The 26404-nt window shown below is 26.5% G+C and overlaps 2 protein-coding genes across 2 annotated transcripts in view; one reads left to right on the top strand and one right to left on the bottom strand.

Moving 5' to 3' along the window:
- The window catches only part of LOC142350263 (uncharacterized), a 484377-nt gene that overhangs the window by 316582 nt on the left and 141391 nt on the right, over positions 1-26404 (top strand). The window lies entirely within an intron of this gene.
- On the bottom strand, positions 407-25290 carry LOC142350581 (uncharacterized). Its single transcript, XM_075402445.1, has 5 exons — positions 22412-25290; positions 4802-4979; positions 4458-4529; positions 4012-4093; positions 407-1107 (listed from the first exon to the last, which is right to left on the bottom strand). The coding sequence occupies exons 1-5, from the start codon at positions 25187-25189 to the stop codon at positions 522-524; spliced, it is 3696 nt and encodes a 1231-aa protein (XP_075258560.1). The 5' UTR covers positions 25190-25290; the 3' UTR covers positions 407-521.

The raw sequence follows: 26404 nt of genomic DNA, 5'->3' as shown, positions 1-26404 counted from the left end.
TTTTGAACAGCTATTCGTAACTTTAATCAATGTCTTCATCAACAATGAATCAATAGGCATCAAAGTATAAACAAAAACAAAGAAACTAAAGTTCAAAAGATCTCAGAAAGAGAAGCAATTTTTCAAACACTGAAGCGAAGGAAGCTAACAATATAAAAGTTTGAGCACAAATGATCTTTGCGAAGAACATCGGCAAAATTGAATCTCAGGTACTTTTTCCTCAACCCCCCACCCCCACAACGTTAGAATATGACTATCTATTGTATATTCCGACCTCGTATAAGGCTATGCAAAAACACAATTGATTCAAAAACATGCATTACTTAAGGGAGGGAGAGCTAATATACCCTAACTAGGGTCTTTTACCCCCTGTCAAATACCATCAATATGCCATAATGGGGGCGGGTTGGGGGTGCTAATTTCGTGAGGGAGGGGGGCTATGATTGGAAAAGACCCCTGTCCAGTCAACCTTGATCAAGCATCGTGAGTTTTATCCCTTCTTTTTCCTTGATAGCCACCCGTTACTTCCATAAATAAATATTTGCGTGATAATTCAGACCAGCTAAAACGTCAAGTTCGGGATGAAAAACGTATTTTGAACAACTGTAACCGTTTCCAGCAATCTCTAAAATTGGACCACGCTTCAAATACTCGTTAATTCTCTTCTGTTCGTAAAGATAATTCAGAGCCACATCTCGTAAATTTTTCGACAACCTGCGGTCAATGGCAAACAAACTCAAAGAATTAGGCGCTGACGACTTTTCAAACCTGCATCCCAAAACTAAACTTTCATGTCGTGGGTGCCATATTGCATTATAATCCGGATACTTTAAATGATCGCCAACTGCAGCAACTGAAAGTTTCACTATTGGGTGACTATTTGCCGTCGATAGCTCAGACGAATTATAAACTCTTAACCTTCCGTCAGAACAAGCTATTAAGAGTTTGTCCCCCGTAACAGGACTGTACTGTATAGACATAGGCCAGGAATTTGCGGTATCTAACAAAGTCTTTCTAATGTTGGACAGAAATCGCAGATCCCAAATTCGAACTGAATTTGCGTTGCAAGTTGTTAGCCGAGGAGATGAAGGGTGAGCCGACAATAAACTAAAAAAAATTTCTCTTAACAGATTTACAAAAAAGACAAAAAATATCATGCAATGCTTACGGATCGGTAAGGATCCGCTGAAGGGTTTAATGCCGACTGAGCCTTAAAATTATCCATAAATTCATTTAAACAAAAATAAAATATCGTTTATGGACATTTACAGCTAAACGCTCAGCAAAAAGACCTCGCAAAAGTTGATAGCAAATTCTTGAACAATGAGCACAACAGATTACACAGGCATGCAGCTGCAATCAAAATTTTTTTTTATTTTTACCTGATGTCTGTGAAAAAAAATGCATTTTGAAGAAACATATTTTTTAAAGTCTTGAATTAAAATGGCAAACAAAAATTGAAAAACTTTCAATTTTTCGGCATTTAACTAATTTGAAATGTCTTCTTTCCAGAAAGGCAAAATATTTAAAATATTTTTTTGGTATTGAAACATAACCGACTAAACGTCGGAAGAATTGCTCTCGAACGACTAGTGGGAGCTATAATCAATCGCAGCCTGCTTCAGTCAGGAGGGAGGGAGGTGAAGCCTAAATGGGACTAAGAAGTTCAATAGTGGGCTTCAAATAACCACATTAAAGGTTATCATATACCGCTATTAAGATTAAAAGTTTATAAATGGCACCAGTTTCGGCGCACTTTTCAATTGACTTTTAGTATTAAATTGCCACCAATTGAGTTCAGCTGCTTGAAATTGTGATTGAGAGAGAATTTTGACACTCGAGAAGTCAAAATTGTCACGCGAAAATTTTGAATAAAAAAAGACACGCACGTTTACAATAATTGCTATGAACTTCGTTCAAGAGCAATTAATTACTTGTCAAGCTATGAGAGCCTTGATCAGTGATCCAGCGGACCTTTTTTAGAAAGACTTTGGAAAAAAATTCAAAAATTCCAAATTTTTATTTTTATATCGCCAGTACCAAGACAGTGACCCCAAAAATTATCCTTCTCTGACCTTTTTTTTTCAATGAAAAATTTCTCATTTGGTGGTTAAAAATAGGGATATCAGATAACTCAGCTATTACCATTCCTCTGCAAAAGAGTTTGAACAAAAATGGGAATTTGAAAAAAAAATTGAATCCAAATCTTACGATTCCTAAACTGACAAAAATAACTTAATGACAAGATTGCAAATCATTACTCTGTAAATAACTTTACTCAAGTTTGATGTTACTTGATGATGCAATTAATTGCGAAAACGCTCGTTTTTTCAATTGCCCATATTGAATTTAACATTTTACAAACACCTGTAAACGATTTGACGGGAAATTGAGCGTCTTTTCCATATTTATAGATTATATCAAAATATTTATAGATTATATCAATTATATCTCAAAAAATGAGATCTCAGCTTCATATTTGCTTTCGGCAAATCTTCTTTGAAAAAAAATTACAATTTCATGTCCCCGATAGATTCCTATTTTTGAACTTTTTAAATGTTACTAATCTGTCTCAATTTTAAAGAAGGAAAGCTAAGTCCATAGGGTGACCAAATTCAGTGTTGCGAAGTTCTTAGACTTTAAAAAAAGGTTTAATTTTCCAACTACATATTAGTTACCGTTAACACTTGGGATGCCGATAAAAGTTTTGGGGGTAGGGGGGTACAACTGTTAATTTGTATCTGGATTGTTTCATTTTCCGCCCCACTACGTTATGCACCCCGGTTATAGAGCACGTGTCCTTTCATAGTAGATCATTGTTAAAATACGGCACGTGCGTCCAAAGGTTCCAAAAAATATGTACCCACTAAGCATGGGGGCACAAAAGGAAAAAATCTTTGTTTCTTAATCATTATCCTATGCCATGATAACAAAAAATTAAGCTCTCCGCGTTTTCAAAATGATAAATGCAATCGAGAAGTTTTACCAGCATCAAAAATAAGAGCTGCGTCCAAGTGCCACGTTCGTGTCTTTCCTATTATACACCCCCTCCCCCCAGCTTAGTGGTCATATGACGTATACCCTCCCAAACCATGGTTACAAACCCTAATGGGCGGCTATATTTTTGTGGGGTGAGCGACTATAAAGGAAACCACCCCATAATCAAATGTGTCACGCATTTTTCAAAATTCGAAGGCAGTACTGGCTTCGACAAACAACAGTTTTAAAAAACGAATCAAAAATGGTCAATGTTATTCTCATGAACTTCCTAGATCTTCTTAGAGCCCTCTGGAAACATATAATGGAAAATCCAAAAGTATGTCCAATGTTTTGACAACCTGAGTTTTCATCTAAGGTCTTTCAATTAAGTTTTGCAAGGGAATTTTTGCTGGATTTTTTAAAATCTCGAAAAGTTTCCTGATTATGAATAAACTCTCAGACTAGATGAACCGACATACGGCAACTTCAGATGGAAATTGTACCCATAATTGATTTTGCGCTATTGTAAGACAAATTTTGATAGTCGCTGGTTGAAATAAGAGTTAACATATCTATAGTTCCTTTATAATTGTAAGTGTGCGTAAATATTAACCTTTTTCGACTAATTTTATCTATATATAAACTAAATCGACCAACGTCCGAAAAATTGCTCTCGAACGAGTGGAGAGGCTAGATAAATTTTATAGAGCAAAAACTTCTGAGCAGGGTGGGGTTCGAACCCTGGCCCTCTCGGATGAGAGTTGTTGACATGAACCACGTTACACACGGTATGTACTCGTTTCGTTCATAATTATTTTTAGTTTAGCAACAGACCTAATTTCTGAATGCGCGCAATTCGAATCAAGCATGCAAAAGTCACTCAAGAAGTGAAATCGATAGAAGATACTGAAAGAAAACAGTCACGCAAAAAATAAACACAAACTTTTAGAATAATTGCTTCAATTTCGTTTCAGAGCAATGAAACATATAATTTATAAATAAATACAAACTATAGATATAAATTCATCTTACCTTACAGGTGATGACATCCCATGTCGTATAGTTGCAGCTACCGTACCAGAACGTTCTCTTGGGTCCACGATTAACACACGACCTAAGGAAGCAATTCTTTTCCAATTTCAATATTTAAATTTTCAAGTACTAGGCCACTTAATCATAATTACTAATAAAAAACTTTTGCCATTGAATTTAATGAGTGAACCTGGAGAATTGATCCCACTTTTTTGCTAAGCTAACCTGCCTGACTATTTTCTGATTCAACCCACCCCCCCCCCCCCCGACTTTTGTGAGCTCGTTGCAAATCAATAAATTAGGTTTTGTTGAATAGCAGGTTAATATGACAAAAAATTGCACGCGCGCTTGAAGGTGGATTGAGCATCATAACCTACGCCTACGCGATATGCTGATTGGATATAATTCTGAAATTCATAAATAAATATAATTGAAAAAAACCTGACCATTTGGAGCTCCAACGCACAACAGATTTTCGCTTCGCATGAAGTCAAATACATGATAAAAGAGCTTCCAGTCTTTAAATGGAGAAAATTGATGCCAGTATGACCATTTTCCGCCAAAAAACTTGCAAGCAAAACAATTTGATGCTAATAGTAAAAAACAATACAAACTCATAAAGCAAATTTTTTCAAAAAGGACTGCAAAAAATTATTGTAGACAATAGTTACAACTAAATGAAACAGCGAGCACGACACTAAATCCTTTGAATATAACATTGTATTAACTTAAATTTTTCTGGTTATTTTGGAAAAATTAAAAATTCAAGACTTAAGCTGGCATCAATTACGGGAGCTGTTCAAAATCCCTGGAGGTGAATAAACTGTATCATAGTCCAATTTGTTCAGATCCAGACATTTCAACACTCCGCCTTGGCTTAATATGAACAGTTGTGATTGATTGAGAGGACAGAATTTAATACATCGAAGTGATCGCGTGTCCAGTTTGTATTTGAAAACCTCTAATGACTTGAAAATTATCTTTCTGATATTGGATTCTTGAGAAATATTTATTTTTGCAAATTTTATTGATAATTGGTAATTTTATTGAATAATCTGTATTATGTTAACGAATACTTTGGTTTTCATTAAATATTAATTTAATGCTTAAATCACTGTAAAAATCAATTCGAATTCTTTGACGCCACTTTTTTTGCGGAACTTGCTATTTTTAAAGCATAAAAATGGCTACGATTTGTATTCTGTTAATTCTTTAGTGACGTGATAATATTCAATACTAAAAAAGCGTGGAGAAAGCAATGCCAATGAAAAAACGCGCAGGACGAAATGGCTAGTGTCAATCTAGAATGTTCCAATAAATATCTCAAACCTAAAACAATTCATCTTTTTTTTTCAAAAAAAAAATAGGAACAATACATAGCTTGGTTTATTTGGAAGCAAATTTCTATGGCGTTTTTGTTTCAGTAAATAATAATTAATTACTTATGTATGATCAATAATATGTACCAATTAGCTCTAATGCTTTTTTAGTGGGACAATTTTGGAATTCAAGCCTGTTGGATCAGGACAGGCAATCTTGCTGCTTTTTGAGTTCACGAATACCAAAGTTCAATTCAAAAAAAATATATACACTCTATTTATCAGAGGCAACATCTAAGTTCATTTTGAAATAGAAAATACAGTTTCCAGGCCATATTTGGATTTTAAAAAAACTTTCGATGCTTAAATTTCAAATGTAGGAATATATGATAGCTAGTCCCCAAATGGCATGTCATTACAGTTAATCGTCTATATGAAATTTGAATAATCACTGCACATTTGCTCCCTTTTTACAGTTTTTAAAATAACTTAAAATAATCCTTAAATGAACCTCAAAATGATATAGTTTCGTTTTTTAAAAAAAATAAAACAATTAATTTAAATTTTATGATTCCTAAACTGACAAAATAAATTAAAATGATCCTTAAATGAACCTCAAAAAGATATACAGTTTCGTTTTTAAAAAATAAAACAATTAATCTAAATTTTACGATTCCTAAACTGACAAAATAAATTAAAATGATCCTTAAATGAACCTCAAAAAGATATAGTTTCGTTTTTAAAAAAATAAAACAATTAATTTAAATTTTACGATTCCTAAACTGACAAAATAAATTAAAATGATCCTTAAATGAACCTCAAAAAGATATACAGTTTCGTTTTTTTAAAAAAATAAAATTAATTTAAATTTTACGATTCCTAAACTGACAAAATAAATTAAAATGATCCTTAAATGAACCTCAAAAAGATATACAGTTTCGTTTTTAAAAGATAAAACAATTAATCTAAATTTTACGATTCCTAAGCTGACAAAATAAATTAAAAATGATCCTTAAATGAACCTCAAAAAGATATACAGTTTCGTTTTTTTAAAAAAATAAAATTAATTTAAATTTTACGATTCCTAAACTGACAAAATAAATTAAAATGATCCTTAAATGAACCTCAAAAAGATATACAGTTTCGTTTTTAAAAAATCAAACAATTAATCTAAATTTTACGATTCCTAAACTGACAAAATAAATTAAAATGATCCTTAAATGAACCTCAAAAAGATATAGTTTCGTTTTTAAAAAAATAAAACAATTAATTTAAATTTTACGATTCTAAATAAATAAAACAATTAATTTAACTTTTACGATTCCTAAGCTGACAAAAAAAATTAAAATGATCCTTAAATGAACCTCAAAAAGATATAGTTTCGTTTCTAAAAAAAAATAAAACAATTAATTTAAATTTTACGATTCCTAATCTGACAAAAAAAATTAAAATGATCCTTAAATGAACCTCAAAAAGATATACAGTTTCGTTTTTAAAAAAAAATAAAATTAATTTAAATTTTACGATTCCTAAACTGACAAAATAAATTAAAATGATCCTTAAATGAACCTCAAAAAGATATACCGTTTCGTTTTTAAAAGATAAAACAATTAATCTAAATTTTACGATTCCTAAGCTGACAAAATAAATTAAAAAATGATCCTTAAATGAACCTCAAAAAGATATACAGTTTCGTTTTTAAAAATCAAACAATTAATCTAAATTTTACGATTCCTAAACTGACAAAATAAATTAAAATGATCCTTAAATGAACCTCAAAAAGATATAGTTTCGTTTTTAAAAAAATAAAACAATTAATTTAAATTTTACGATTCTAAATAAATAAAACAATTAATTTAACTTTTACGATTCCTAAGCTGACAAAAAAAATTAAAATGATCCTTAAATGAACCTCAAAAAGATATAGTTTCGTTTCTAAAAAAAATAAAACAATTAATTTAAATTTTACGATTCCTAAACTGACAAAATAAATTAAAATGATCCTTGAATGAACCTCAAAAAGATATACAGTTTCGTTTTTAAAAAATCAAACAATCTAAATTTTACGATTCCTAAGCTGAAAAAAGAAATAAAAATGATCCTTAAATGAACCTCAAAAAGATATACAATTTCGTTTTTAAAAAATAAAACAATTAATTTAAATTTTACGATTCCTAAGCTGACAAAATAAATTAAAATGATCCTTAAATGAACCTCAAAAAGATATAGTTTCGTTTTCAAAAAAAATAAAACAATTAATTTAAATTTTACGATTCCTAAACTGCCAAAATAAATTAAATTGATCCTTAAATGAACCTCAAAAAGATATACAGTTTCGTTTTTTAAAAAAAATAAAACAATTAATTTAAATTTTACGATTCCTAAACTGACAAAATAAATTAAAATGATCCTCAAATGAACCTCAAAAAGATATACAGTTTCGTTTTTAAAAAATAAGACAATTAATCTAAATTTTACGATTCCTAAACTGACAAAATAAATTAAAATGATCCTTAAATGAACCTCAAAAAGATATAGTTTCGTTTTTTAAAAAAAATAAAACAATTAATTTAAATTTTACTATTCCTAAACTGACAAAATAAAATAAAATGATCCTTAAATGAACCTCAAAAAGATATACAGTTTCGTTTTTATAAAAAAATAAAACAATTAATTTAAATTTTACGATTCCTAAGCTGACAAAACAAATTAAAATGATCCTTAAATGAACCTCAAAAAGATATACAGTTTCGTTTTTAAAAAATAAAACAATTAATCTAAATTTTACCATTCCTAAACTGACAAAATAAATTAAAATGATCCTTAAATGAACCTCAAAAAGATATAGTTTCGTTTTTTAAAAAAATAAAACGATTAATTTAAATTTTACGATTCCTAAACTGACAAAATAAATTAAAATGATCCTTAAATGAACCTCAAAAAGATATACAGTTTCGTTTTTAAAAAAAATAAAGTATTAATTTAAATTTTACGATTCCTAAACTGACAAAATAAATTAACATGATCCTTAAATGAACCTCAAAAAGATATACAGTTTCGTTTTTAAAAAAAATAAAGTATTAATTTAAATTTTACGATTCCTAAACTGACAAAATAAATTAAAATGATCCTTAAATGAACCTCAAAAAGATATACAGTTTCGTTTTTAAAAAATAAAACAATTAATCTAAATTTTGCGATTCCTAAACTGACAAAATAAATTAAAATGATCCTTAAATGAACCTCAAAAAGATATAGTTTCGTTTTTTAAAAAAAATAAAACAATTAATTTAAATTTTACGATTCCTAAACTGACAAAATAAATTAAAATGATCCTCAAATGAACCTCAAAAAGATATACAGTTTCGTTTTTAAAAAATAAAACAATTAATCTAAATTTTACGATTCCTAAACTGACAAAATAAATTAAAATGATCCTTAAAAGAACCTCAAAAAGATATAGTTTCGTTTTTTAAAAAAAGAAAACAATTAATTTAAATTTTACGATTCCTAAGCTGACAAAACAAATTAAAATGATCCTTAAATGAACCTCAAAAAGATATACAGTTTCGTTTTTAAAAAATAAAACAATTAATCTAAATTTTACCATTCCTAAACTGACAAAATAAATTAAAATGATCCTTAAATGAACCTCAAAAAGATATAGTTTCGTTTTTTAAAAAAATAAAACGATTAATTTAAATTTTACGATTCCTAAACTGACAAAATAAATTAAAATGATCCTTAAATGAACCTCAAAAAGATATACAGTTTCGTTTTTAAAAAAAATAAAGTATTAATTTAAATTTTACGATTCCTAAACTGACAAAATAAATTAACATGATCCTTAAATGAACCTCAAAAAGATATACAGTTTCGTTTTTAAAAAATAAAACAATTAATCTAAATTTTACGATTCCTAAACTGACAAAATAAATTAAAATGATCTTTAAATGAACCTCAAAAAGATATAGTTTCGTTTTTAAAAAAAAAATAAAACAATTAATTTAAATTTTACGATTCCTAAACTGACAAAATAAATTAAAATGATCCTTAAATGAACCTCAAAAAGATAAGGTTTCGTTTTTAAAAAAAATAAAACAATTAATTTAAATTTTACCATTCCTAAACTGACAAAATAAATTAAAATGATCCTTAAATGAACCTCAAAAAGATATACAATTTCGTTTTTTAAAAAATAAAACAATTAATTTAAATTTTACGATTCCTAAACTGACAAAATAAATTAAAATGATCCTTAAAGGAACCTCAAAAAGATATACAGTTTCGTTTTTTAAAAAAAATAAAACAATTAATTTAAATTTTACGATTCCTAAACTGACAAAATAAATTAAAATGATCCTTAAATGAACCTCAAAAAGATAGTTTCGTTTTTTTAAAAAAATAAAACAATTAATTTAAATTTTACGATTCCTAAACTGACAAAATAAATTAAAATCATCCTTAAATGAAACTCAAAAAGATATACAGTTTCGTTTTAAAAAAAAATAAAACAATTAATTTAAATTTTACGATTCCTAAACTGACAAAATAAATTAAAATGACCCTTAAATGAACCTCAAAAAGATATACAGTTTCATTTTTTAAAAAAATAAAACAATTAATTTAAATTTTACGATTCCTAAAATGACAAAATAAATTAAAATGATCCTTAAATGAACCTCAAAAAGATATAGTTTCGTTTTTTTAAAAAAATAAAACAATTAATTTAAATTTTACCATTCCTAAACTGACAAAATAAATTAAAATGATCCTTAAATGAACTTCAAAAAGATATACAATTTCGTTTTTTAAAAAAATAAAACAATTAATTTAAATTTTACGATTCCTAAACTGACAAAATAAATTAAAATGATCCTTAAAGGAACCTCAAAAAGATATACAGTTTCGTTTTAAAAAAAACAATTAATTTAAATTTTACGATTCCTAAACTGACAAAATAAATTAAAATGATCCTTAAATGAAACTCAAAAAGATATAGTTTCGTTTTTTAAAAAAATAAAACAATTAATTTAAATTTTACGATTCCTAAACTGACAAAATAAATTAAAATGATCCTCAAATGAACCTCAAAAAGATATACAGTTTCGTTTTTAAAAAAATAAAACAATTAATTTAAATTTTACGATTCCTAAACTGACAAAATAAATTAAAATGATCCTTAAATGAACCTCAAAAAGATATACAGTTTCGTTTTTTAAAAAAATAAAACAATTAATTTAAATTTTACGATTCCTAAACTGACAAAATAAATTAAAATGATCCTTAAATGAACCTCAAAAAGATATACAGTTTCGTTTTTAAAAAATAAAACAATTAATCTAAATTTTACGAATCCTAAACTGACAAAATAAATTAAAATGATCCTTAAATGAACCTCAAAAAGATATAGTTTCGTTTTTTAAAAAAATAAAACAATTAATTTAAATTTTACTATTCCTAAACTGACAAAATAAATTAAAATGATCCTTAAATGAACCTCAAAAAGATATACAGTTTCGTTTTTTTAAAAAAAATAAATTTAAATTTTACGATTCCTAAACTGACAAAATAAATTAAAATGATCCTTAAATGAACCTCAAAAAGATATAGTTTCGTTTTTTAAAAAAATAAAACAATTAATTTAAATTTTACGATTCCTAAACTGACAAAATAAATTAAAATGATCCTTAAATGAACCTCAAAAAGATATACAGTTTCGTTTTTAAAAAATAAAACAATTAATCTAAATTTTACCATTCCTAAACTGACAAAATAAATTAAAATGATCCTTAAATGAACCTCAAAAAGATATAGTTTCGTTTTTTAAAAAAAAAAACGATTAATTTAAATTTTACGATTCCTTAACTGACAAAAAAAATTAAAATGATCCTTAAATGAACCTCAAAAAGATATACAGTTTCGCTTTTTAAAAAAATAAAGTATTAATTTAAATTTTACGATTCCTAAACTGACAAAATAAATTAAAATGATCCTTAAATGAACCTCAAAAAGATATACAGTTTCGTTTTTAAAAAATAAAACAATTAATCTAAATTTTACGATTCCTAAACTGACAAAATAAATTAAAATGATCCTTAAATGAACCTCAAAAAGATATACAGTTTCATTTTTTAAAAAAATAAAACAATTAATTGAAATTTTACGATTCCTAAACTGACAAAATAAATTAAAATGATCCTTAAATGAACCTCAAAAAGATATAGTTTCGTTTTTAAAAAAAAATAAAACAATTAATTTAAATTTTACCACTCCTAAACTGACAAAATAAATTAAAATGATCCTTAAATGAACCTCAAAAAGACATACAATTTCGTTTTTAAAAAAATAAAACAATTTAAATTTTACGATTCCTAAACTGACAAAATAAATTAAAATGATCCTTAAAGGAACCTCAAAAAGATATACAGTTTCGTTTTTTAAAAAAATAAAACAATTAATTTAAATTTTACGATCCCTAAACTGACAAAATAAATTAAAATGATCCTTAAAAGAACCTCAAAAAGATATAGTTTCGTTTTTTAAAAAATAAAACAATTAATTTAAATTTTACGATTCCTAAACTGACAAAATAAATTAATATGATCCTTAAATGAACATCAAAAAGATATACAGTTTCGTTTTTTAAAAAAAATAAAACAATTAATTTAAATTTTACGATTCCTAAACTGACAAAATAAATTAAAATGATCCTTAAATGAACCTCAAAAAGATATACAGTTTCGTTTTTAAAAATAAAACAATTAATCTAAATTTTACGATTCCTAAACTGACAAAATAAATTAAAATGATCCTTAAATGAACCTCAAAAAGATATAGTTTCGTTTTTTAAAAAAAAAAAACGATTAATTTAAATTTTACGATTCCTTAACTGACAAAAAAAATTAAAATGATCCTTAAATGAACCTCAAAAAGATATACAGTTTCGCTTTTTAAAAAAATAAAGTATTAATTTAAATTTTACGATTCCTAAACTGACAAAATAAATTAAAATGATCCTTAAATGAACCTCAAAAAGATATACAGTTTCGTTTTTAAAAAATAAAACAATTAATCTAAATTTTACGATTCCTAAACTGACAAAATAAATTAAAATGATCCTTAAATGAACCTCAAAAAGATATACAGTTTCATTTTTTAAAAAAATAAAACAATTAATTTAAATTTTACGATTCCTAAACTGACAAAATAAATTAAAATGATCCTTAAATGAACCTCAAAAAGATATAGTTTCGTTTTTAAAAAAAAATAAAACAATTAATTTAAATTTTACCACTCCTAAACTGACAAAATAAATTAAAATGATCCTTAAATGAACCTCAAAAAGACATACAATTTCGTTTTTAAAAAATAAAACAATTTAAATTTTACGATTCCTAAACTGACAAAATAAATTAAAATGATCCTTAAAGGAACCTCAAAAAGATATACAGTTTCGTTTTTTAAAAAAATAAAACAATTAATTTAAATTTTACGATCCCTAAACTGACAAAATAAATTAAAATGATCCTTAAAAGAACCTCAAAAAGATATAGTTTCGTTTTTTAAAAAATAAAACAATTAATTTAAATTTTACGATTCCTAAACTGACAAAATAAATTAATATGATCCTTAAATGAACATCAAAAAGATATACAGTTTCGTTTTTTAAAAAAAATAAAACAATTAATTTAAATTTTACGATTCCTAAACTGACAAAATAAATTAAAATGATCCTTAAATGAACCTCAAAAAGATATACAGTTTCGTTTTTAAAAATAAAACAATTAATCTAAATTTTACGATTCCTAAACTGACAAAATAAATTAAAATGATCCTTAAATGAACCTCAAAAAGATATAAAGTTTCGTTTTTTAAAAAAATAAAACAATTAATTTAAATTTTACGATTCCTAAACTGACAAAATAAATTAAAATGATCCTTAAATGAACCTCAAAAAGATATACAGTTTCGTTTTTAAAAAATAAAACAATTAATCTAAATTTTACGATTCCTAAACTGACAAAATAAATTAAAATGATCCTTAAATGAACCTCAAAAAGATATACAGTTTCGTTTTTAAAAATAAAACAATTAATCTAAATTTTACGATTCCTAAACTGACAAAATAAATTAAAATGATCCTTAAATGAACCTCAAAAAGATATACAGTTTCGTTTTTTAAAAAAAATAAAACAATTAATTTAAATTTTACGATTCATAAACTGACAAAATAAATTAAAATGATCCTTAAATGAACCTCAAAAAGATATACAGATTCGTTTTTAAAAATAAAACAATTAATCTAAATTTTACGATTCCTAAACTGACAAAATAAATTAAAATGATCCTTAAATGAACCTCAAAAAGATATAGTTTCGTTTTTAAAAAAATAAAACGATTAATTTAAATTTTACGATGCCTAAACTGACAAAATAAATTAAAATGATCCTTAAATGAACCTCAAAAAGATATACAGTTTCGTTTTTAAAAAAAATAAAGTATTAATTTAAATTTTACGATTCCTAAACTGACAAAATAAATTAAAATGATCCTTAAATGAACCTCAAAAAGATATACAGTTTCGTTTTTAAAAAATAAAACAATTAATCTAAATTTTGCGATTCCTAAACTGACAAAATAAATTAAAATGATCCTTAAATGAACCTCAAAAAGATATAGTTTCGTTTTTTAAAAAAAATAAAACAATTAATTTAAATTTTACGATTCCTAAACTGACAAAATAAATTAAAATGATCCTTAAATGAACCTCAAAAAGATATACAGTTTCGTTTTTAAAAAAAAATAAAACAATTAATTTAAATTTTACGATTCCTAAACTGACAAAAAAAAATTAAAATGATCCTTAAATGAACCTCAAAAAGATATACAGTTTCGTTTTTAAAAAATAAAACAATTAATCTAAATTTTACGATTCCTAAGCTGACAAAATAAATTAAAATGATCCTTAAATGAACCTCAAAAAGGTATACATTTTCGTTTTTAAAAAATCAAACAATTAATCTAAATTTTACGATTCCTAAACTGACAAAATAAATTAAAATGATCCTTAAATGAACCTCAAAAAGAAATGGTTTCGTTTTTTAAAAAATAAAACAATTAATTTAAATTTTACGATTCCTAAACTGACAAAATAAATTAAAATGATCCTTAAATGAACCTCAAAAAGATATACAGTTTGGTTTTTAAAAAATAAAACAATTAATCTGAAATTTACGATTCCTAAACCGACAAAATAAATTAAAATGATCCTTAAATGAACCTCAAAAAGATATACAGTTTCGTTTTTAAAAAATCAAACAATTAATCTAAATTTTACGATTCCTAAACTGACAAAATAAACTAAAATGATCCTTAAATGAACCTCAAAAAGAAATAGTTTCGTTTTTAAAAAAAATAAAACAATTAATTTAAATTTTACGATTCCTAAACTGACAAAATAAATTAAAATGATCCTTAAATGAACCTCAAAAAGATATACAGTTTCGTTTTTAAAAAATAAAACAATTAATCTAAATTTTACGATTCCTAAACTGACAAAATAAATTAAAATGATCCTTAAAGGAACCTCAAAAAGATATAGTTTCGTTTTTTAAAAAAATAAAACAATTAATTTAAATTTTACGATTCCTAAACTGACAAAATAAATTAAAATGAGCCTTAAATGAACCTCAAAAAGATATACAGTTTCGAATTTTAAAAAAAATAAAACAATTTAAATTTTACGATTCCTAAACTGACAAAATAAATTAAAATGATCCTTAAATGAACCTCAAAAAGATAGTTTCGTTTTTTAAAAAAATAAAACAATTAATTTAAATTTTACGATTCCTAAACTGACAAAATAAATTAAAATGATCCTTAAATGAACCTCAAAAATATATACAAATTCGTTTTTAAAAAATAAAACAATTAATCTAAATTTTACGATTCCTAAACTGACAAAATAAATTAAAATGATCCCTAAATGAACCTCAAAAAGATATAGTTTCGTTTTTAAAAAAATAAAACGATTAATTTAAATTTTACGATTCCTAAACTGACAAAATAAATTAAAATGATCCTTAAATGAACCTCAAAAAGATATAGTTTCGTTTTTTAAAAAAATAAAACAATTAATTTAAATTTTACGATTCCTAAACTGACAAAATAAATTAAAATGATCCTTAAATGAACCTCAAAAAGATATACAGTTTCGTTTTTAAAAAATAAAACAATTATTCTAAATTTTACGATTCCTAAACTGACTAAATAAATTAAAATGATCCTTAAAAGAACCTCAAAAAGATATAGTTTCGTTTTTAAAAAAAAAACAATTAATTTAAATTTTACGATTCCTAAACTGACAAAATAAATTAAAATGATCCTTAAATGGACCTCAAAAAGATATACAATTTCGTTTTTTAAAAAAAATAAAACAATTAATTTAAATTTTACGATTCCTAAACTGACAAAATAAATTAAAATAATCCTTAAATGAACCTCAAAAAGATATACAGTTTCGTTTTTAAAAAATAAAACAATTAATCTAAATTTTACGATTCCTAAGCTGACAAAATAAGTTAAAATGATCCTTAAATGAACCTCAAAAGGATATACAGTTTCGTTTTTAAAAAATCAAACAATTAATCTAAATTTTACGATTCCTAAACTGACAAAATAGATTAAAATCATCCTTAAATGAACCTCAAAAAGAAATAGTTTCGTTTTTAAAAAAATAAAACAATTAATTTAAATTTTACGATTCCTAAACTGACAAAATAAATTAAAATGATCCTTAAATGAACCTCAAAAAGATATAGTTTCGTTTTTAAAAAAATAAAACAATTAATTTAAATTTTACGATTCCTAAACTGACAAAATAAATTAAAATGATCCTTAAAGGAACCTCAAAAAGATATACAGTTTCGCTTTTTAAAAAAATAAAACAATTAATCTAAATTTTACGATTCCTAAACTGACAAAATAAATTAAAATGATCCTTAAATGAACCTCAAAAAGATATAGTTTCGTTTTTTTAAAAAATAAAACAATTAATTTAAATTTTACGATTCCTAAACTGACAAAATAAATTAAAATGATCCTTAAATGAACCTCAAAAAGATATACAGTTTCGAATTTTAAAAAAATAAAACAATTTAAATTTTACGATTCCTAAACTGACAAAATAAATTAAAATGATCCTTAAATGAACCTCAAAAAGATAGTTTCGTTTTTTAAAAAAATAAAACAATTAATTTAAATTTTACGATTCCTAAACTGACAAAATAAATTAAAATGATCCTTAAATGAACCTCAAAAGGATATACAAATTCGTTTTTAAAAAATAAAACAATTAATCTAAATTTTACGATTCCTAAACTGACAAAATAAATTAAAATGATCCCTAAATGAACCTCAAAAAGATATAGTTTTGGTTTTTAAAAAAATAAAACGATTAATTTAAATTTTACGATTCCTAAACTGACAAAATAAATTAAAATGATCCTTAAATGAACCTCAAAAAGATATAGTTTCGTTTTTTAAAAAAATAAAACAATTAATTTAAATTTTACGATTCCTAAACTGACAAAATAAATTAAAATGATCCTTAAATGAACCTCAAAAAGATATACAGTTTCGTTTTTAAAAAATAAAACAATTATTCTAAATTTTACGATTCCTAAACTGACTAAATAAATTAAAATGATCCTTAAATGAACCTCAAAAAGATATAGTTTCGTTTTTAAAAAAAACAATTAATTTAAATTTTACGATTCCTAAACTGACAAAATAAATTAAAATGATCCTTAAATGAACCTCAAAAAGATATACAGTTTCGTTTTTTAAAAAAAATAAAACAATTAATTTAAAATTTACGATTCCTAAACTGACAAAATAAATTAAAATGATCCTTAAATGAACCTCAAAAAGATATACAGTTTCGTTTTTAAAAAATAAAACAATTATTCTAAATTTTACGATTCCTAAACTGACTAAATAAATTAAAATGATCCTTAAATGAACCTCAAAAAGATATAGTTTCGTTTTTTTAAAAAAAATAAAACAATTAATTTAAATTTTACGATTCCTAAACTGACAAAATAAATTAAAATGATCCTTAAATGAACCTCAAAAAGATATACAGTTTCGAATTTTAAAAAAATAAAACAATTTAAATTTTACGATTCCTAAACTGACAAAATAAATTAAAATGATCCTTAAATGAACCTCAAAAAGATAGTTTCGTTTTTTTAAAAAATAAAACAATTAATTTAAATTTTACGATTCCTAAACTGACAAAATAAATTAAAATGATCCTTAAATGAACCTCAAAAAGATATACAAATTCGTTTTTAAAAAATAAAACAATTAATCTAAATTTTACGATTCCTAAACTGACAAAATAAATTAAAATGATCCCTAAATGAACCTCAAAAAGATATAGTTTCGTTTTTAAAAAAATAAAACGATTAATTTAAATTTTACGATTCCTAAACTGACAAAATAAATTAAAATGATCCTTAAATGAACCTCAAAAAGATATAGTTTCGTTTTTTAAAAAAATAAAACAATTAATTTAAATTTTACGATTCCTAAACTGACAAAATAAATTAAAATGATCCTTAAATGAACCTCAAAAAGATATACAGTTTCGTTTTTAAAAAATAAAACAATTATTCTAAATTTTACGATTCCTAAACTGACTAAATAAATTAAAATGATCCTTAAATGAACCTCAAAAAGATATAGTTTCGTTTTAAAAAAAAACAATTAATTTAAATTTTACGATTCCTAAACTGACAAAATAAATTAAAATGATCCTTAAATGAACCTCAAAAAGATATACAGTTTCGTTTTTTTAAAAAAATAAAACAATTAATTTAAATTTTACGATTCCTAAACTGACAAAATAAATTAAAATGATCCTTAAATGAACCTCAAAAAGATATACAAAATCGTTTTTAAAAAATAAAACAATTAATCTAAATTTTACGATTCCTAAACTGACAAAATAAATTAAAATGATCCCTAAATGAACCTCAAAAAGATATAGTTTCGTTTTTAAAAAAATAAAACGATTAATTTAAATTTTACGATTCCTAAACTGACAAAATAAATTAAAATGATCCTTAAATGCACCTCAAAAAGATATAGTTTCGTTTTTTAAAAAAATAAAACAATTAATTTAAATTTTACGATTCCTAAACTGACAAAATAAATTAAAATGATCCTTAAATGAACCTCAAAAAGATATACAGTTTCGTTTTTAAAAAATAAAACAATTATTCTAAATTTTACGATTCCTAAACTGACTAAATAAATTAAAATGATCCTTAAATGAACCTCAAAAAGATATAGTTTCGTTTTTAAAAAAAAACAATTAATTTAAATTTTACGATTCCTAAACTGACAAAATAAATTAAAATGATCCTTAAATGAACCTCAAAAAGATATACAATTTCGTTTTTTAAAAAAATAAAACAATTAATTTAAATTTTACGACTCCTAAACTGACAAAAAAATTAAAATAATCCTTAAATGAACCTCAAAAAGATATACAGTTTCGTTTTTAAAAAATAAAACAATTAATATAAATTTTACGATTCCTAAGCTGACAAAATAAATTAAAATGATCCTTAAATGAACCTCAAAAGGATATACAGTTTCGTTTTTAAAAAATCAAACAATTTATCTAAATTTTACGATTCCTAAACTGACAAAATAGATTAAAATCATCCTTAAATGAACCTCAAAAAGAAATAGTTTCGTTTTTAAAAAAATAAAACAATTAATTTAAATTTTACGATTCCTAAACTGACAAAATAAATTAAAATGATCCTTAAATGAACCTCAAAAAGATATAGTTTCGTTTTTAAAAAAATAAAACAATTAATTTAAATTTTACGATTCCTAAACTGACAAAATAAATTAAAATGATCCTTAAATGAACCTCAAAAAGATATACAGTTTCGTTTTTAAAAAAAATAAAGTATTAATTTAAATTTTACGATTCCTAAACTGACAAAATAAATTAAAATGATCCTTAAATGAACCTCAAAAAGATATACAGTTTCGTTTTTAAAAAATAAAACAATTATTCTAAATTTTACGATTCCTAAACTGACTAAATAAATTAAAATGATCCTTAAATGAACCTCAAAAAGATATAGTTTCGTTTTTAAAAAAAAACAATTAATTTAAATTTTACGATTCCTAAACTGACAAAATAAATTAAAATGATCCTTAAATGAACCTCAAAAAGATATACAATTTCGTTTTTTAAAAAAATAAAACAATTAATTTAAATTTTACGATTCCTAAACTGACAAAAAAATTAAAATAATCCTTAAATGAACCTCAAAAAGATATACAGTTTCGTTTTTAAAAAATAAAACAATTAATATAAATTTTACGATTCCTAAGCTGACAAAATAAATTAAAATGATCCTTAAATGAACCTCAAAAGGATATACAGTTGCGTTTTTAAAAAATCAAACAATTAATCTAAATTTTACGATTCCTAAACTGACAAAATAGATTAAAATCATCCTTAAATGAACCTCAAAAAGAAATAGTTTCGTTTTTAAAAAATAAAACAATTAATTTAAATTTTACGATTCCTAAACTGACAAAATAAATTAAAATGATCCTTAAATGAACCTCAAAAAGATATAGTTTCGTTTTTAAAAAAATAAAACAATTAATTTAAATTTTACGATTCCTAAACTGACAAAATAAATTAAAATGATCCTTAAAGGAACCTCAAAAAGATATACAGTTTCGCTTTTAAAAAAAATAAAACAATTAATTTAAATTTTACGATTCCTAAACTGACAAAATAAAATAAAATGATCCTTAAATGAACCTCAAAAAGATATACAGTTTCGTTTTTTAAAAAAAATAAAACAATTAATTAAATTTTACGATTCCTAAACTGACAAAAAAAATTAAAATGATCCTTAAATGAACCTCAAAAAGATATACAGTTTCGTTTTTAAAAAAATAAAACAATTAATCTAAATTTTACGATTCCTAAACTGACAAAATAAATTAAAAGGATCCTTAAATGAACCTCAAAAAGATATAGTTTCGTTTTTAAAAAATAAAACAATTAATTTAAATTTTACGATTCCTAAGCTGACAAAATAAATTAAAATGATCCTTAAATGAACCTCAAAATGATATACAGTTTCGTTTTTAAAAACTAAAAATTTGAATATAAATTTTACAGTTTTTCCATCAAATGTATACATAACACATTTTTATTATCAATTTCTTACAAAAAAGCTTTTGCTAAATTTGACTTCTTGAAAGAAGTACTCACGAGAAAGTAAACAACAAAATGTTTATAGTTAGAAACTTAATAATTTATAGTTAGAGATAATTTGGGTATATTTAAAATTTCAAAGAGTATAAGTAACATTATAGTGAAGTTGATTGTACAATTAGCAACTTGCTTAGGAGACATCCGGGCTGAAATTTTAAAAAATGTTTCTCCGAATGCTGCTTCTAGTTTCCAAAATTATCATTTTTACAATACTTCTAGATTAGTGGCTAAATCATGTGACAGTCACACAGTGCGGTTTTAGCGGATAGGAAAAAGAGCTATAATTGCCTTATTGCCTAAAATTGAACGGCGTTACATGCATGTTATCTACTCTGTTTCCGCGACTAGTTTTCAAAGCTAATATGTCAAATATCCTAGCATTTAGTTCCGAGCTCAGGTATTAAACTGAAGAAACTCTATGCTAAACCGGTTTTTTGTTCTGTCATCTTTGACCACTCAAAATTTTGATTGGAAGATATGCGCAGTATGACTTGAAGGCACTTGAAGAGTAAAATGGTTAGATCAGGTTTTTTTTCAGTTTTTTAAAGATACGAGGTACTGAACATGGAAAAACAGTTGTTGCATTGAAATTTATCCAATTGTCGAGAAATGTGAAAAAAAAAACATTTATTAACTTCACGATTGGTTCCTTTATTTGATGTAGTGAATAATATAATCTCCGATACGATCTCTCAAGTGTTGCTTTGCTGCAAACAATTCGAAATAAACAGGCCTTCGCTCAGGCAACACTGATTATTATTAGCGTAAAATCTCCTTAGACACCATCATTTAGCCAGAAAGTAGAACTTAACAGAATTGCGAAGCGCATAAACAGCAGTAATTAACTATCCGGTAAACGAGAGGCAGTTGAGCTGGCCTAGATTAAATATTAAGAGTATGAAGATTTTAAAAAATGATAACTTGACCTTTTTGTAATTTTTTTTTGTAAAATATTTTCGCAAACCTTTTACAGAAAACAAATTCATGTCGACGGCAACTTTGTGAAACTTTGACGAGAAAACAGTTTCAAATTGAATAAAACAAGTGCCTCTGAAATGAATGCAAACTTCTAATACTTCAAAAAAGAGGAAAACAATTTTTGTCGTTAGATTTTACGATTTTGCAATTCTTCAATTCTTCTCCATAGGTAGAATAATACGTTCTAAGATCAGTTCAAATTGAAAATGTTTAGCTACCGCGTTTGGCATAAGATTTTTTTGCTAAGGTAATCAAACATTTTTATAACCAAAAATCTCATGGACTTTTTCGGACACAGTGTTTTGATTTTTGGTATATAATTAATCTTCTTGGTGGGTCGGAACAAGCTGTGCAAAAGCACACCCTTATTGAAAACTGCATTACTTCAACAAAGCTGATCGCAAAAGCTCTCTTATTTCGTATACTGTGGAATTTTTCAATTAGAACCTGCTGACATATAAATTATTTCCTAATTTTTAAACTTATAGCTTTTAGGTATTAACGGAGAAAGCTTTAATGGAAAACATTATTGCGCAAAAAAGAGCACAAATTGAAAAAAAAAACAAATATGGCATAAAAACATTTTTGCTTTGTAGACAAGACCAAACAAATTGTTCGGATCAATTGTTGCAAAATTGAATTTTTATCGCTTTCTCGTCACCTGTTGAATATTTTTCGTGTGGCGAAATATTGACAGAACATTCTAGTTATTTTAAGGTCTCTAAAATTTATGGTCTCTATTAGAATCCAATTCCTCAGAATTATGGCCGACATCCAAAAACATCACATTTCCCGTGATATCACTTGCAGCCAGAAGAACTTTAGAAATTCCTGGATGAAAATTTGCATCAATTAACTTTTCGCCTTTTCCAATTTTCTGCAGCTGCATACCAGCCAAGTTTTCAACTATTCGATTTGCTGAATAACTTGTCAATTTCGAGCATATCAGGTGCTCATGATCTAAACACTGAACAAGTGCTTTGAACTCATCATAGTTCCCGCTAAGACTAACAGCGCCTAAAGTGCCGTTAGATGGATATAAAACATTGGCAACGGTGGTTTGATAAGGTTTTGTCTCTTTTCTTTCGCGTCCTGACATCCGTTTTGGCTGATTGCTGACGTCGATAATTTTCTTAACTTTTGCTATTTTTGGAGGCTTTGGCGCCAAAACTGAGGATTCAGAGTTCAGATCTATTTCGCTGAGAAACTTCTGGTTGTCTTCAATGTTTTTCAGCCTCATTTGGTCAAAAAGTGAAGTGATTTTGGCTGGTTTGGAAAAATATTTTGGTTCTTTTTTCTTCAAGCCAGTTCTAACGCTGCCGGAAGGCACCGACAAATTACTTGATACCATACGCTGCGTTTCTTCTGATTTGAAATCCTCGTCCATTACCAAACTTACAAAATCACTTTCAAAATTCTTTTTGTTTTGTCCATTGATTTGGTCATTTGTATTGCCCGCGTCATCCTCTGAGCCGAAATATTTGTTCGATTCAGTCCTAGTTTTATTGCTAATAATGTTATTGTCCAGGTCATAACCGGAAAAAGAGACATTTGTCAAGTTTTCGGAACCATTTTTTACCTCGCTGAAAGTTGTGCATTCATGGTCATAGATCTCAGGGCGAAGTGACATATCGTTGATATCTAGCTGAGAACTGAAAATCGATTCGCCATTGCTATTGTCGATCATATTAGGAAGAGATTTAGAAGAAGGTTCTTGTTCAGAATTCAATTCTTCGTTACCGACAGAAATGGATTCTAGTTGATATTCAGAATTCGATTCTTGTTGATCTTCAGAATTTGATTTTTGTTGACTTCTAGGAAACGGTTCTTGTTGACATTCCAAAATCGGCTCCTGTTGATTTTTAGAAAATGATTTTAGTTGGCCTTCCGCAATCGATTCTTGTTGACTTCGAAAATTCAACTCCAGACTCTGAGAACTCAATTCTTGTTCACATTCAAAAATCGATTTTTGATTACTTCGAGAATTCAATTCCGGATTCTCAGAACCCAACTCTCGCTGATTTTCACCAAAACATTCCTGTCGAAATTCAGTAATCGGTTCCTGTTGACCTTCAGAAATCGATTCCTGTTGAAATACAAAGCTCAAATCATGTTGACTTTCACTAATTGATTCCAGACTTTCAGAAATAAATTCTTGCTGACATTCACAAATTGATTCTCGTTGAATTCGAGAACTCAACTCTAGAATATCACTCAATGCCTGCTGACGATCAAAAACCGATTCTTGATGACTTCGAGAATTCAATTCTAGACTCTCAGATCTCAATTCCTGCTGACAATCAGAAACCGATTCTTGATGACTTCGAGAATTCAACTCTAGGCTCTCAGAACTCAATTCCCGCTGACAATCAGAAACCGATTCCTGGTGACTTCGAGAATTCAACTCTAGGCTCTCAGAACTCAATTTCTGCTGACAATCAGAAACCGATTCTTGATGATTTCGAGAATTCAACTCTAGGCTCTCAGAACTCAATTCCTGCTGACAATCAGAAATCAATTCTGGTCGACTTCGAGAATTCAACTCTAGGCTCTCAGAACTCAACTCCTGCTGACAATCAGAAATCAATTCTCGTTGACTTCGAGAATTCAACTCTAGACTCTCAGAACTCAATTCCTGCTGACAATCAGAAATCGATCCTTGATGACATCGGGAATACAACTCTAGGCTCTCAGAACTCAATTCCCCCTGACAATCAGAAACCGATTCCTGGTGACTTCGAGAATTCAACTCTAGGCTCTCAGAACTCAATTTCTGCTGACAATCAGAAACCGATTCTTGATGATTCCGAGAATTCATCTCGAGACTCTCAGAACTCAATTCCTGCTGAAAATCAGAAATCGATTCCTGATGACTTCGAAAATACAACTCTAGACTCTCAGAACTCAATTCCTGCTGACATTCAGAAATCGATTCTCGTTGACTTCGAGAATTCAACTTTAGACTCTCAGAACTCATTGCTTGCTGATCTTCAGAAATCGCTTCTAGTTGAAATTCAGAAATCGATTCCTGTCGATCTTCAGAAATCGCTTCTAATTGAAATTCAGCAATCGATTCTTCTGGACTTTGAGAACTCCATTCTAGACTGTCAGAACTTAATTCTTGTTTACCTTCAGATACCTGTCGTTTACCTCCAGAATACAATTCTAGATTTTCAGAACTCAATTCTTGCTTAGTTTTAGAAGTTTTAGAGAATAGTTCTTGCTGATTTTTCACTTTTTCACTTCCAAAATCTTTTTCACTTTCGAATTCTTTTTCACTTCTGGAATCTAACTCTCGTTGTCCCTGAGAATTCGATTCTTCATACTCATCGTCGGTCAAGTCGATCAAAATTGGAGTTGTTTCAGAAATATCATCTTCCGTTAATTCTATCTCTTCAGCTGTTAGGTCGACAACTTCCAAATTGGTTCTAACGTCATCACGCTCGTCAGTCAAGTCAACAAATTCTACCTCTCGGTTGTTGTAAACCTGTGGCCTTAAGGCCCGCAATGCTTTCCATTTCTCAATTCTCAAAGGGCGAAAAGTGCTCATTATCAAATCATTCTGAAAAGACTTTTAACAATAACCAAGGCGCCATATTGCCAAAAAATACAAAAAATAGCCAGAAAATAGACTGAGTTGACCTTTATTTATTACCGCCACTGATAATAAAAATACAAAACAGAAATCTTAACGCCATATTTTTGATTAAATTGAACCAAATGAGCAAAATTTATGCAATGACATTTGCATCAAACTACATAAGACAACAGCAAAAAGAAGGAAAAATAAGAACGAAATGCAAATACGGCACGAATAATTTTTAAAAATAAAGAGCTACGAAGTCACAAAAACCATAATCTGACCACTGAGAGATTCAAAAACTCAATTTAGCTCCAATAGAACACGTGCAAAGTGATCGTGCAGAACCATGGTCCAAAACCATGGAAACAGAAGCCAAAACGCCGTACTTGAAAAACGTCAAAAAATTTGTTCCAACATCATTCTCTCACGTCACTCTTCACGTTTACTTCATAAAATTTCTCAAGTTTCCACAACCCGTACTACTCAAGCGTGAATATAATCACAGCTCTAATTTGACTCACAACAAGTCTTGAATTAAAATCAAGAAATAAAAAATACAATAACGCTGACTATCAAAATTAGTTTAAAAGATTATCCTCTTATTGTCAACGGAACACATGATACCAAGAGTACAGAAAAATATCACAGCAGGAAATCAATTTTGAAAAGGAAAAAGTTTTCCCAATTTTATGGCGTGGAAGTCACTAAAACATGACAATAAAATAAAATCTTCAACATCAACTTATTGTTCCGCCCAATTTAGTGGGGGAGGAACTATATACTCAAATGGGTTTTTTGTTCAGATAATTTTGTCCGATCGATATAATTATGTTAGAGAGTTGTGAGTGGTATCATTAGAAAGCCCGTCCAGCGTAGAATATGGAATTAAACAGATTTAGGGAGTTATCGAGGTTTATGGTTTTGTGAATATTAGACGTAATTCAGCTGTTTTTATTCACATTTTCGGTATTTTTGACCCAATTTTCGTCAATGTTGCTAAAACAAGTTGAATTTCTCAACTGACTGTAGTGTTGTGGATTTCATCTATAAAGATAGAGCAGAGCTGCTGAATTGTTTGATCAAAGTTTTTTGCCAAGAATTTATGCTAAATTTTTCAAAATTCGTCAAAAATGGGACCAAATTTGCTTTTATAGCCAACCTGCTTTAAATTTGCTGGAAGTA

The sequence above is a fragment of the Convolutriloba macropyga genome, chromosome 12, assembly GCF_964194025.1.
Source record: "Convolutriloba macropyga chromosome 12, txConMacr16.3, whole genome shotgun sequence".
NCBI classification, from domain to species: domain Eukaryota; kingdom Metazoa; phylum Xenacoelomorpha; order Acoela; family Convolutidae; genus Convolutriloba; species Convolutriloba macropyga.
Note: the sequence above shows the minus strand (reverse complement) of the source record. Positions and strands in the feature narration are given on the sequence as shown.